General features: G+C 42.2%; 1 protein-coding gene across 7 annotated transcripts in view; it reads left to right on the top strand.

Annotated features, from left to right (window-relative positions):
• Positions 1-3,157: 3,157 nt before the first annotated feature.
• LOC112232557 (NAD kinase) overlaps positions 3,158-13,419 on the top strand; it is a 38,914-nt gene continuing 28,652 nt past the window's right edge. For 2 of the 7 annotated variants that reach the window (XM_042299474.1, XM_042299471.1), the window contains exons 1-3: positions 3,158-3,565; positions 5,404-5,563; positions 7,972-8,055. In XM_042299474.1, coding sequence (XP_042155408.1) covers positions 5,415-5,563; positions 7,972-8,055 — 233 coding nt within the window. In that variant the 5' untranslated portion in view covers positions 3,158-3,565; positions 5,404-5,414. Of the gene's footprint in view, positions 3,566-3,986; positions 4,180-5,403; positions 5,564-7,104; positions 8,056-13,419 lie in introns of those variants that run through there. The other 5 variants (XM_042299477.1, XM_024399595.2, XM_042299473.1 and 2 more) reach the window with 5 other exon arrangements.

The raw sequence follows: 13,419 nt of genomic DNA, 5'->3' as shown, positions 1-13,419 counted from the left end.
TAAATAGGCCATAGTGGTGAAATAATTACAATTTAGCAATAAAACACAAGTGATAGATGTGCAAAAGATGAATGTGCAAGTAGAGATACTGGGGTGCAAAGGAGCAAAATAAAATAGATAACAGTATGTGGATCAGGTAGTTGGATGGGCTATTTACAGATGCAGTGATCTGCCACGAGAGACTCTGGGTTCGTTCCCAGGCTCTGTCGTGGCTGACGCACAATTGTCCTAGCGTCGTCTGGGTTAGGGAGGATTTGGCCGGTAGGGAAATCCTTGTCTCATCACGCACCAGCGACTCCTGTGGCGGGCCGGGCGCAGTGCGCACTAACCAAGGTTGCCAGGTGCACTGGGTTTCCTCTGACACATTGGTGCTGCTGGCTTCCGGGTTGGATGGCGCTGTGTTAAGAAGCTGTGCGGCTTGGTTGGGTGGTGTATCGCAAGACGCAGAAAGCCAATTCCACATTTGGCCTCCTTTCCTTCCAGTTCTCTGCTCACTAACTTTTTTTTATTTAAATTTTAGCCCCTTTTCTCCCCAATTTCGTGGCATTCAATTGTTTAGTAGCTACTATCTTGTCTCATCGCTACAACTCCCGTACAGGCTCGGGACAGACGAAGGTTGAAACAGTATAACTTTAGACCATCCCCTTGCCCATACCCGGGCGCGAACCAGGGACCCTCTGCACACATCAACAACAGTCACCCTCGAAGCATCGTTACCCATCGCTCCACAAAAGCCACGGCCCTTGCAGAGCAAGGGGAACTACTACTTCAAGGTCTCAGAGCAAGTGACGTCACCGATTGAAACGCTATTTAGTGCACACCGCTAACTAAGCTAGCCGTTTCACATCCGTTACACCCGTACGGGAGTGGTGGGTAGTATATGGTGACAAAACAGATGGCACTGTGATAGACTGCATCCAATTTGCTGAGTAGAGTGTAGGAGGCTATTTTGTAAATGACATCGCCAAAGTCAAGGATCAGCAGGATAGTCAGTTTTACGAGGGTATGTTTGGCAGCATGAGTGAAGGATGCTTTATTGCGAAATAGGAAGCAAATTCTAGATGTAATTTTGGATTGGAGATGCTTAATGTGAGTATGGAAGGATAGTTTACAGTCTAACCATGGCGGTTATGTCGTTTAGGACCTTGAGCGTGGCTGAGGTGCACCCATGACCCGCTCGGAAACCAGATTGCATAGCGGAGAAGGTACAGTGGGAGTCGAAATGTTCGGTGATCTGTTTGTTAACTTGGCTTTCGAAGACCTTAGAAAGGCAGGGTAGGATAGATATAGGTCTGTAGAAGTTTGGGTCTAGAGTGTCTCCCCCTTTGAAGAGGGGGATGACCGCGGCAGCTTTCCAATCTTTGGGGATCTCAGACGATACGAGAGGTTGAACAGGCTAGTAATAGGGGTTGCAACAATTTCGGTGGATAATTTTAGAAAGAGATGGTCCAGATTGTCTAGCCCGGCTGATTTGTAGGGGTCCAGATTTTGCAGCTCATCAGCTATCTGGATTTGGGTGGGGGAGGCATGGGCAAATTGCTGTGGTGAGCACGGGGCTGTTGACCGGGGCAGGGGTAGCCAGGTGGAAAGCATGGACAGCCATAGAAAAATGCTTATTGAAATTCTCAATTATCGTGGATTTATCGGTGGTGACAGTGTTTCCTAGCCTCAGTGCAGTGGGCAGCTGAGAGGAGGTGCTCTTATTCTCCATGGACTTTAGTGTCCCAGAACTTTTGGGACTTTGTGCTACAGGATGCAAATTTCTGTTTGAAAAAGCTAGCCTTTGCCTTCCTAACTGCCTGTGTATATTGGTTCCTAACTTCCCTGAAAAGTTGCATATCACAGGGGCTATTCGATGCTAATGCAGTATGCCACAGGATGTTTTTGTGCTGGTCAAGGGCAGTCAAGTCTGGAGTGAACCAAGGGCTATAGCTGTTCCTTGTTCAAAATTTTTTGAACTGGGCATGCTTATTTATGATGGTGAGGAAAGCATTTTTAAAGAATAACCAGGCATCCTCTACTGACGGAATGAGGTCAATATCCTTCCAGGATACCCGGGCCAGGTCGATTAGAAAGGCCTGCTCGCTGAAGTGTTTTAGGGAGCGTTTGACAGTGATGAGGGGTGGTCGTTTGACCAAAGACCCATTAGGAACGCAGGCAATGAGGCAGTGACCGCTGAGATCCTGGTTGAAGACAGCAGAGGTATATTTGGAGGGCAGGTTGATTAGGATGATATCTATAAGGGTGCCCGTGTATACGGATTTGGGGTTGTACCTGGTAGGTTCATTGATCATTTGTGTGAGATTGAGGGTATCAAGTTTAGATTGTAGGATGGCCGGGGTGTAAAGCATGTCCCAGTTTAGGTCACCTAACAGCACGAGCTCTGAAGATAGATGGGGGGCAATCAATTCACATATGGTGTCCAGGGCACAGCTGGGGGCAGAAGGTGATCTATATGCAAGCAGCAACGGTGAGAGACTTGTTTCTGATTTTTAAAAGTAGAAGCTCAAATTGTTTGGGCACAGACCTGGATAGTAAGACAGAACTATGCTGGCCATCTCTGCAGTAGACTGCAACTCTGCACCCTTTGGCAGTTCTATCTTGTCAGAAAATGTTACTAGTTATGGATGGACATTTCAGGGTTTTTGCTGGCTTTCCTAAGCCAGGATTCAGACATGGCTAGGACATCCTGGTTGGCAGTGTGCTAAAGCAGTGAATAAAACAAACTTAGGGAGGAGTCGTCTAATGTTAACACGGATTAAACCAAGGCTTTTACGGTTACAGAAGTCAACAAATGAGAGCGCCTGGGGAATGGGAGTGGAGCTAGGCACTGCAGGTCCTGAAGTAACCTCTACATCACCAGAGGAACAGAGTAGGAGTAGGATAAGGGCACTGCTAAAGGCTATAAGAACTGGTCATCTAGTACGTTCGGAACAGAGTAAATAGAGCAGGTTTATGGGCACGGTAGAATAGATTCAAGGCATAATGTACAAAGGTATGGTAGGATGTGAATACAGTGGAGGTAAACCTAGGCATTGAGTGACGATGAGAGAGGTATTGACTCTAGAGACACCATTTAAACTAGGTGAGGTCACCGCACGTGTGGGTGGTGGAACAAAAGGGTTAGCTAAGGCATATTGAGCAGGGCTGGAGGCTCTACAGTGAAAGAAGACAATCACTAACAAAAACAGCAATGGACAAGGCATATTGCCATTAGGGAGAGGCATGCGTAGCCGAGTGATCATAGGGTCCTCTGAGTAGCTAGGAGGGTTGGAGACACGCCGATTCAGACAGCTATGGGGCCGAGGCTAGCAGAAGGGCCTTGGAGGGACGTCGCGACGGAAGCCCCCTCGTGCGGTTATGTCGGCAGACTAGTCGGGATGGACCAACAGGGCTCCGTGTAGTAAAAGGGTCCAGGCCAATTGGCAAATAGGTATAGTAGCCCAAGAAATTGGATGATGGACCTCTTAAGCTACCAGTCCGATATGCTCTAGACAGCTAGCGGGCCCGCGGCTAGCAGATGAGCATTCAGGGGACGTCGAGATGGAGGAGCCTGTTGAAAAATGTAAGGCTCAATTACTATAATTATATGTTTGTTATCTCCAACCAAACGACCATAGCTCAACTAGCAGCAAGATGGCGGTATTATTACTTTTAAGATGAATAACAAACATAAAATTAATATCGCAATTTTGCGGCCGGTTGGGCTATGGTCGCTTGGTTGGAGATGACAAACAAATAATTGTTTTTATTTAAACAGGGAAGTCCCATTGAGAGCAAGGCCTCTTTTTACAAGGGAGCCCTGCACACAATCATACAAATTCACAATATTTAAAATTCCAACGCAATAAAAACAAATGTACAAAAATATATACTTAAAAGTAAATTAGGTTATATATAACCCAACCAAAAATAAGAAAGTGGACTGTGGCTCAAGAAACGCAAGATGACGTCAGTAATTACAGTATAATCAGGAAACGCTAGACAGTTTGACATGCTGCCAGCCAGGGAGCAGAAGGCTAACTAGATATACTATACATCTATCCTAAACAAGCGAAACTTGTGAGTTAGCTAGATAGAACACTCACGGAGAGGCTCTAATCCAACACCATTACGGCCAAAATTATTCGTGGCAACTCAGAACGTTAGCTCTGGGTGAGCTACCTCGAAGGCGTTGATGTAGGTAGCTAGCTAACGTTAGCCATCAACGTCAGACACGCTAACTAGCACTTAAAAGTTCGCCTGGATAGCGTTAGCCTTTCATCTTTGTTGTCATCTTATTATAGCTCAGTGGTTATAATTACTAGATAGCTTGTTGTGTGTTGCTGTTACACTACTAGCTATCTTATTTTAGCTATTTATTTAAGCAGGGAGTCACTATTGAGACCAGAGCCTTTCACAAGGGAGCCCTGCATATACAATTTCACAAGACAAAATCAAGTACAATATAAAACAGCACAACACACATATATTCAATAAAAACAATTACATTCCTCAAAAAGAAGGTCCCCAATCAATAAATTGCCAGAGCGGCATCAGAACATACAATTGTGATGTTGGTTAAAGCTAGGCAACTAACGCTAGCTAGCTTACGTTATGAGATGCACCGCCGCTGGTACTAGCCAAGTGTCAGACCAGTGGTCAGTCTCTCATTAGAAAAGCGTTAGATAACTAGAGGCGACAGGTAGTTTAGCGGTACGCGGAAAAATCTCAACAACTGCTTCCCGGGCGCACATGACATGGACGTCGATTAAGGCAGCCCCCCCCCTCTGATTCAGAGGGGTTGGGTTAAATGCGGAAACCAAATTTCGGTTGAATGCATTCAGTTGTGCAACTGGCTAGGTATCACCTTTCCCTAACTAACTAGCTAGCTAGCTAGCAAGCTGTCTTGGTTATTATGAAATAGTTAACCTAAGTTATCATAGCTAATATAATATTTGGTACAATATTTGACTGGCTAACAAAAACACACAAATACATGGCTCTGGTTGTAGTTAGATAACTTAGTGCTAAAGGAATTACATAATGATAATGCCCAGTTAGTAAGACTACATTCATGGGTAATATAATCTGCACAGTGTTTCTGTGCAATAACTTGAGCCTCCATACTTGCAGATGCAAGCCCAATGTATTTTCAAATGTTTGTCACATGCCACTGACTAGATGCTTTGTTAATGTTGCACATACTGTACAAAGAAGACCAAGTGCACAAGTGTATCTTACATGAGTACTACTCTGACCATGCATTCTAAGATAGCCATAGTATCGTTTGGGGTTTCTGTCAACACTAACCCAAAGCTAAACCTTATAGACTCATAAGCATTTAAAGTAACCCTGCCTTGTTGACTGTGAAGACCCCAAGCTTCCATTTTGGCCCCTCTTGGCCTGTGTGTTTCCTATCAGACTGAGCTGAGATGGAAACTGGAGAGCAGGTTGGAGTGGAGGCTGTCCCCTACTGCTGTTCTGCCTGCGATGGTGGGGAGACCCCCGCCTGTGGCCTGGCCTGCCGCACCAGAAAGACCCGCAGCCTGAGCACCTCGTCTGCCACTGCTTGCGACTACAGGTACTGTATTATAACCCCGTTTTCATTTCACCTTGTGCAATACTAAATGATGGAACAATATTTATTTTTAAATACAAGTGCTAAGAAAAATGTCAAGTGACTTTTGGTTTTCTTACTACCCTATTTTTTGTCATTCTTATTGCCTTTTTATTATTTTCACTGTGTATGCAAATTGCTTTTAGGTTGTGAATCAATACCATGCTACCCCCATGACTAAAGATCTGTGCTGACAAAAAGTTACTGTGTGTTGCTGCTCTGTTAGCTACTGAAAATGGGGCATCTGTCATATAGTATGAGTATGACAGTTGAATCAACCTAAGATGATTTTTATTTGAGAGAGATTTCCTGGTGAGCAATGTTTTTCAGATGACACCAGGACCCACTCTCACACTTTCATTTATTCTGTCTTGGTAAATGTGCTAGCTTCTCATTTGCAGTATGGTTTGAGGTTGTGACTTGTGAGAGAGTACATTTGAGGCAGACCGTTACGACATTTCCTTGGTTTGCAATTGCACCATCCCAAATATGGGTACTAGAGCAGAGTTTTAGAGGGAACGGCACGCCCGTTTGTCCGTAAGTGCGTTTGCCCACGGTGAATGGTGCAAGTGTGTTGGAGGGAGTATGTGTGTGAAGGAAACCACCAGCTGAACCCATCTACATGGAGCAGTAAATTATCATCTGCTTTGGCATCACACACACAGTGTCTGCAGCCTGTAGTGTAGGAGCAGATGGTGAACTTTTAGAACCAGACAATTAATATGATTTGCTAACCTGCCACTTGACTTGACTGTCCAGAGGGCCCCCTGAGAGGGGAGGAGAATTTGTGAATTTGCTTGTAGCCAAATGTATATTATTTCCTAATTTGCAAAACTGAGTTTTTTTATTTTACTAGGCAAGTCAGTTAAGAACAAATTCTTATTTTCAATGTGACGGCCTAGGAACAGTGGGTTATTACTGCCTGTTCAGGGGCAGAACGACAGATTTGTACCTCTTCAGCTCGGGGTTTTGAACTTGCAACCTTCCGGTTACTAGGCCAACGCTCTAACCACTTGGCTACCCTGCCGCCCCAGGTTGGACATTGATTAAAGAATTTGATCAGTGTTTGAGATTCATATATACTGAACAAAAATATAAATGCAACATGTGAAGTGTTGGCCCCATGTTTCATGAACTGAAATTAAAGATCCCAGAAATGTTTCATGTGCACAAAAAGCTTATTTCTCTCAAATGTGCACAAATTTGTTTACATCTCTGTTAGTGAGCGTTTCTCCTTTGCTAAGACAATGCATCCACCTGATAGGTGTGGCATATCAAGAAGCTGATTAAACAGCATGATCATTACACAGGTGCATCTTGTGCTGGGGACAATAAATGGCCACTCTAAAATGTGCAGTTTTGTCACACAACACAATGCCACAGATGTCTCAAGTTTTGAGGGAGAGTGCAATTGGCATACTGACTGCAGGAATGCCCACCAGAGCTGTTGCCAGATAATTGAATATTAATTTCTTTACCATAAGCTGTCTCAAATGTCGTTTTAGAGATTTTGGCAGTATCTCCAAGCGGCCTCGCAACCGCAGACCGCATGTAACCACACCAGCCCAGGACCTCTACATCTGGCTTCTTCACCTGTGGGATCGTCTGAGACCAGCCACCCAGACAGCTGATGAAATTGAGTAGTATTTATGTCTGTAATAAAGCCCTTTTGTGGTGAAAAACACTTTCTTATTGGTTGTGGGTGGGCCTATGCCCATCCATAGCTGCCCCCTCCTGCCCGGTCATATGAAATCCATAGATTAGGGCATAATTAATCTATTTCAATTGACTGATTTCATTATATGAACTGTAACTCAGTAAAATCATTGAAGTTGTTGCATTTATATTTTTGTTCGGTATAGTTTTTCTCAATTGGTTTAGATTTTAGATTTAATAGATTGGTGTTTTCATAAATATCAGATTTAACTTGATTAATTTCCTTCCAAACTAATTTGTATTACCAGCCCTAGATATGAAACATACCTGTATCTGAAACATGCTAAAAGTTTAACGTCTTCCGAAAATTGTCCCCATCTACCAACACAAAATGACATTAGAATTCTTAAAAGATAATTCTTAGTGGCAATTCTTTTTGCAACTTCACATTATATGACTTCCGTGAGAGGATGGTGAAAATGTAGGCCCAGCCCATGTAGGATGGGTGCTTTACATTTGCTTAACAAACTTGTTTTGAAAAAGGACCCAAGGCTGAGTATGCATTCTTCTCATGGTTAAAGAGATTTAGTAAATTATTTTGAAAGGATATCCTGAGGTGTCTCGACACATCTACCAGTATTATTTTCAGACTTTTGTGAGAGTGTTTTGAACCTGTAAACAACATGCTTTTTCTCTCTGTCATTCAAATGTTTCAGGAAAAATCAGTCTCTACATGGAACAAGTCCTGTGACCACTTTTGGACCCAAAGCATGTATGCTACAGAATCCACACGCAGTCATGTAAGTTACTATCAACTGATGTTTTTAAATGACACTTGGTGCATGTGATTCTTACCAACTGTGGGGAAAAGTCTCTGGCTGTGTCCCGAAATCTGTCTTGCCTATTACAGTACTTTCTAAAATGACATACTGTGTACAAATTGCACTACAGATAAAGCTCCATTACCAACAAATGTCAACATACTAGGCTCATCCATACTGAGAATGTGTCATCTAACTTTCTCCAGGGGCGCCGGTGTATATGATAATAAAAACATTTTTTTTCCTGTAATTGGCAGTATCATTATCTGATTATCAGGTTGTTGTCAAACACGTGGGTCTGGAAAGACTGTTATCTTCCTCAGTAGTGTGCATTGATTTCTACTACACTGAACACAAATATAAAGACATTAACATGTAACAATTTCAAAGATTATACTGAGTTACAGGTTATATAAGGAAATCAGTCAATTGAAATAAATTTATTCAGCCCTTATCTATGGATTTCACGACTGGCAATACAGATATGCATCTGTTGGTCACAGATACCTTAAAAAAACAGTTAGGGGCATGGATCAGAAAACCAGTCAGTATCTGCTGTGACCACCATTTGCCTCATGTAGCAAAATATCTCCTTTGCATATAGTTAATCAGGCTGTTGATTGTGGCCTGTGGAATTTGGTCCCACTCCTCTTAAATGGCTGTGCGAAGTTGCTGGATATTGTTGAGAACTGGAACACGCTGTTGTACACGTTGATCCAGAGCATCCCAAACATGCTCAATGGGTGACGTGTCTGGTGAGTATGCAGGTCATGGAAGAACTGGGACATTTTCAGCTTCCAGGAATTGTGTATAGATCCTTGCGACATGGGGCCATGCATTATCATACTGACACATGAGGAAATTCTAAAATACACTGCATTTTCTTCATATCTTGTTTTTTTAGACCTGTCTAAAATAAATTATGGATTTATTTTAATGGTGTAGGCTATATTGCATGGATTTATTAGACTTTTTTAAATGTAGATGTTCCAAAGGTCTGCATCAGTGGCTTGTAGGCTATGCGTGGAAGCCAGGATATGCTAAATGTGTTTGTTAATTAACAGTCAATTACCGTGAGACAGGCAGTTATTTGCTTCACAATCACCGGCACAGCCCTAGTCTTGACCAATCAGATTCACGGAAATCACCGGTCGGGCATGGCACTCATCGATAAAAAGCAGAGCGCACTCTCCACTTTCCTGAGGTACAGTTGAAGTTGGAAATTTGCATACACCTTAGCCAAACACATTTAAACTCAGTTTTTCACCATTCCTGACATTTAATCTTATTAAAAATTCCCTGTTTTTCTGGCCAGTTAGGATCACCCCTTTATTTTAAGAATGTGAAATGTCAGAATAATAGTAGAGATAATTATTTATTTCAGCTTTTATTTATTTCATCACATTCCCAGTGGGTCAGAAGTTTACATGCACTCAATTAGTATTTGGTAGCATTGCCTTTAAATTGTTTAACTTGGGTCAAACGTTTCGGGTAACCTTCCACAAGCTTCCCACAATAAGTTGGGGGAATTTTGTCAGATTCCTCCTGACAGAGCTGGTGTAACTGAGTCAGGTGTGTTGGCCTTCTTGCTTGCACACTCTTTTTCAGTTCTGCCCACAGATTTTCCATAGGATTGAGGTCAGGGCTATGTGATGGCCACTCCAATACCTTGACTTTGTTGTCCTTAAGCCATTTTGTCACAACTTTGGAAGTATGATTGGGGTCATTGTCCATTTGGAAGACCCTTTTGCGACCAATCTTTAACTTCCTGACTGATGTCTTGAGATGTTGCTTCAATATATCCACATCATTTTCCTGCCTCATGGTGCCATCTATTTTGTGAAATGCAACAGTCCCTGCTGGAGAAAAGCACCCCCACAACATGATGCTGCCACCCCCGTCCTTCATGGTTGGGATGGTATTCTTTGGCTTGCAAGCCTCCCCCTTTATCTTCCAAAGATACCGATGGTCATTATGACCAAACAGTTCTATTTTTGTTTCATCAGATCAGAGGACATTTCTCTAAAAAAGTATGATCTTTGTTCCCATGTGTAGTTGCACACCATAGTCTGGCTTTGTTATGGCGGTTTTGTAGCAGTGGCTTCTTCCTTGCTGAGCGGCCTTTCAGGTTCTATCAGTATAAGACTCGTTTTACTGTGGATATAGATACTTTTGTACCTGTGTCCTCCAGCATCTTCACAAGGTCCTTTGCTGTTCTGGGATTGATTTGCACTTTTCGCACCAAAGTACATATAGCATAAGACCATTTTTTTGTGTTAAGAGAAAATGTGAATGTGATTTTATTTTTTATTTTTATGATATTCAAATTTTGGTTGGCCAGGCTACCTAGGTCGTTTTAATCCAAAATGATTGACTGGTATTATTCAAATGTATTTATTTTTTATTTTTATTTCACCTTTATTTAACCAGGTAGGCTAGTTGAGAACAAGTTCTCATTTGCAACTGCGACCTGGCCAAGATAAAGCATAGCAGTGTGAACAGATAACACAGAGTTACACATGGAGTAAACAATTAACAAGTCAATAACACAGTAGAAAAAAAGGGGGAGTCTATATACAATGTGTGCAAAAGGCATGAGGAGGTAGGCGAATAATTACAATTTTGCAGATTAACACTGGAGTGATAAATGATCAGATGGTCATGTACAGGTAGAGATATTGGTGTGCAAAAGAGCAGAAAAGTAAATAAATAAAAACAGTATGGGGATGAGGTAGGTGAAAATGGGTGGGCTATTTACCAATAGACTATGTACAGCTGCAGCGATCGGTTAGCTGCTCAGATAGCTGATGTTTGAAGTTGGTGAGGGAGATAAAAGTCTCCAACTTCAGCGATTTTCGCAGTTCGTTCCAGTCACAGGCAGCAGAGTACTGGAACGAAAGGCGGCCAAATGAGGTGTTGGCTTTAGGGATGATCAGTGAGATACACCTGCTGGAGCGCGTGCTACGGATGGGTGTTGCCATCGTGACCAGTGAACTGAGATAAGGCGGAGCTTTACCTAGCATGGACTTGTAGATGACCTGGAGCCAGTGGGTCTGAAAATCAACAAATAGTGATGACATATGCTAGACTGTTAACCTTTTAACTGTCTCTTCTTGAAAAACATGTTGATAATAATTTTTCACTTACTGCTTATAACTCAACTTTATTTTGGAAATTACAGAGCTCTACCAGTCAAAAGAGGATCATGCCGGCAATTCGTATAGCATTTTTACTCATCTCAACAATATTACATAAATTACTTTAGATATGCTTCATTGGCTTTTATGGGAAGGTAAGCATTGTTAAATAAGGACAGATGTCAAATTTGAACAAATAATGGTAATTTTGTGTCCTAACACAATTATTTAATTACATTGAAAGTAATGTGTTTTCATATTATTTTGTGAAATGATCCAGGTTTTTGTGAAATGATCCAGGTTTTTCCACCATGTTTCACACATGTTCAGACTACCTTTTGAGATATTATTTGACAAAGTGCAGTTTTTGTTTTACATTATAGGCATTATTTTATAAGTGACCTTTTGTCTGAATATGGATGAATTGACCCCACGAGGCATGAAATGCGGTTTAACCAATTTATGTTGCATAATAAGGTGTGTTGTCAACAATTCAATCATATTTTTCACCAATATAAGAAATTATAAAAAATATGTTATTACAATTTGTTCATACTTTATAATAATTTATATTGACTTGTCAACCATTATTTACACGTCTCTACTAACAGGAATGATGCAATATTTATCCATCAACAACTGAATTCCTATCTTTTATCCCATGACTGATTTTGAGTTTTCGTACAGGCCTGTGAGTGGGCAAAGGTAGTGCCACAACACCGAACTGCAGCAACCCAAAAGCATACAAATTATGTGAAGTGATGAAGGAGGGCTGGGGCAGTTGACCAAATTTTTCATATCCATTTCTAAATCTACTGTCAAAACATGCTTTACCAGCCGGTTGAAAAAACTGTTAAAGGGTTAATGCACCTGTAACTTTTTAATTACAGATGTATATAGGATTTAAAACTATGTGACTAGATTAGAACAACTCTGTTCTCATCATAGCCCATATAAAACCGTTTTGCAACTGATTAATCACTATGTCATTCCCTACACAGAGATTGACTTTAAGGTCTGGAAGGTACTTTTTCATCGGCCAAGTCAGCAGTATTTTTTGGGGTTGCACGAAGATTGTGGTCACTTTCCCGAAAATGGGAATGACGGACCTAAGCAATATGACTCTGTGAGGAGTCAGAAAAATTAGGCTGCCCAGCCAGAGTTTACAGCAGAATGTATACACAGAATAATGTAGGTGGGGTCTCGTCGTGTTGGTCTTCTGACTGGTCCTGAAGAGTTGGAGGCGGGCCTGCTCTAGCCAGAGCAGGAGCCCCATTGGTCCACAGCAAAGTCCTTTGCTCTTGGCACCCGACCAGTAGGGGGGTAGAGTGTGAGTGTACAGTGCTCATGAAATGTATGTCAAGGAAGTGTGGATATTGGTAATGTCTGCTTTAGGCTCAGGTGTTTCCTGTCTTTGCAGGAGTGCATGTAGGGTTCAATGTCAGTGAGATAGCTTGGCACTCTAAGCTCGTTAGTGTTGCAGGATGATCTTTGTAGTTTACAGGGGAGTATATTTGCGTGATGACAGCTGTGTGTCCTTCGGATAATCATGTTATTGCACGTAGGCTCTAAACTTGACTGAGGATACTGGGCCCAGAGTTATCTGAGGGCATCCGGTTTAACCAGAGCTTTGGTCTGCTAGTAATGCTTTATATTAGATTATTTATATAACAAATCCCCCTCTTCACATTTTATTAGTCGTGAATAATAGAAATAAAATATGAAGCAACCAAACAATTTGGTAGGAACCAAATTTTGAGTCCCCCTCTTCACGTCTTTTAAGACGCGAAAACTATAGGAGAAATGAGAGGAGGAGATAACGAAAAACAAAAACCCCCTCTAGTATGCAGCGAAACTAGGCAAATAAGCAAGGACATACATAAGGTGGTGCTTCTAACCTTGTCTGGTGTGCATGGTGGGTCTGTAGGTGTAGTGCTATGTTTGGTGCGTGTGAGATTGAAGGGAGTGGTGCTAGGAATGTTATCAGGGATAGGGGTTGGGGTGAGAGGGGTTGATGCTTTAGTATGTGTTTGTTGTTCTATTAACCATGTGAAAGTGCCCAGGGACACCCCAAATATCAGTAGGAATATCACAAACAGTGGTTCAGATATTCCTAGCCTCACCCAGGGGGGAGAAATGTCCCTCTAACTGGGCGAGGTTCCTTTATCAGGGTTAGGCGGGTTTGATGCCCCATCACCTGAGTCAG

The sequence above is a fragment of the Oncorhynchus tshawytscha genome, linkage group LG16 (genome assembly GCF_018296145.1).
Source record: "Oncorhynchus tshawytscha isolate Ot180627B linkage group LG16, Otsh_v2.0, whole genome shotgun sequence".
NCBI classification, from domain to species: domain Eukaryota; kingdom Metazoa; phylum Chordata; class Actinopteri; order Salmoniformes; family Salmonidae; genus Oncorhynchus; species Oncorhynchus tshawytscha.
This window is presented reverse-complemented; position numbering and strand designations above follow the sequence as displayed.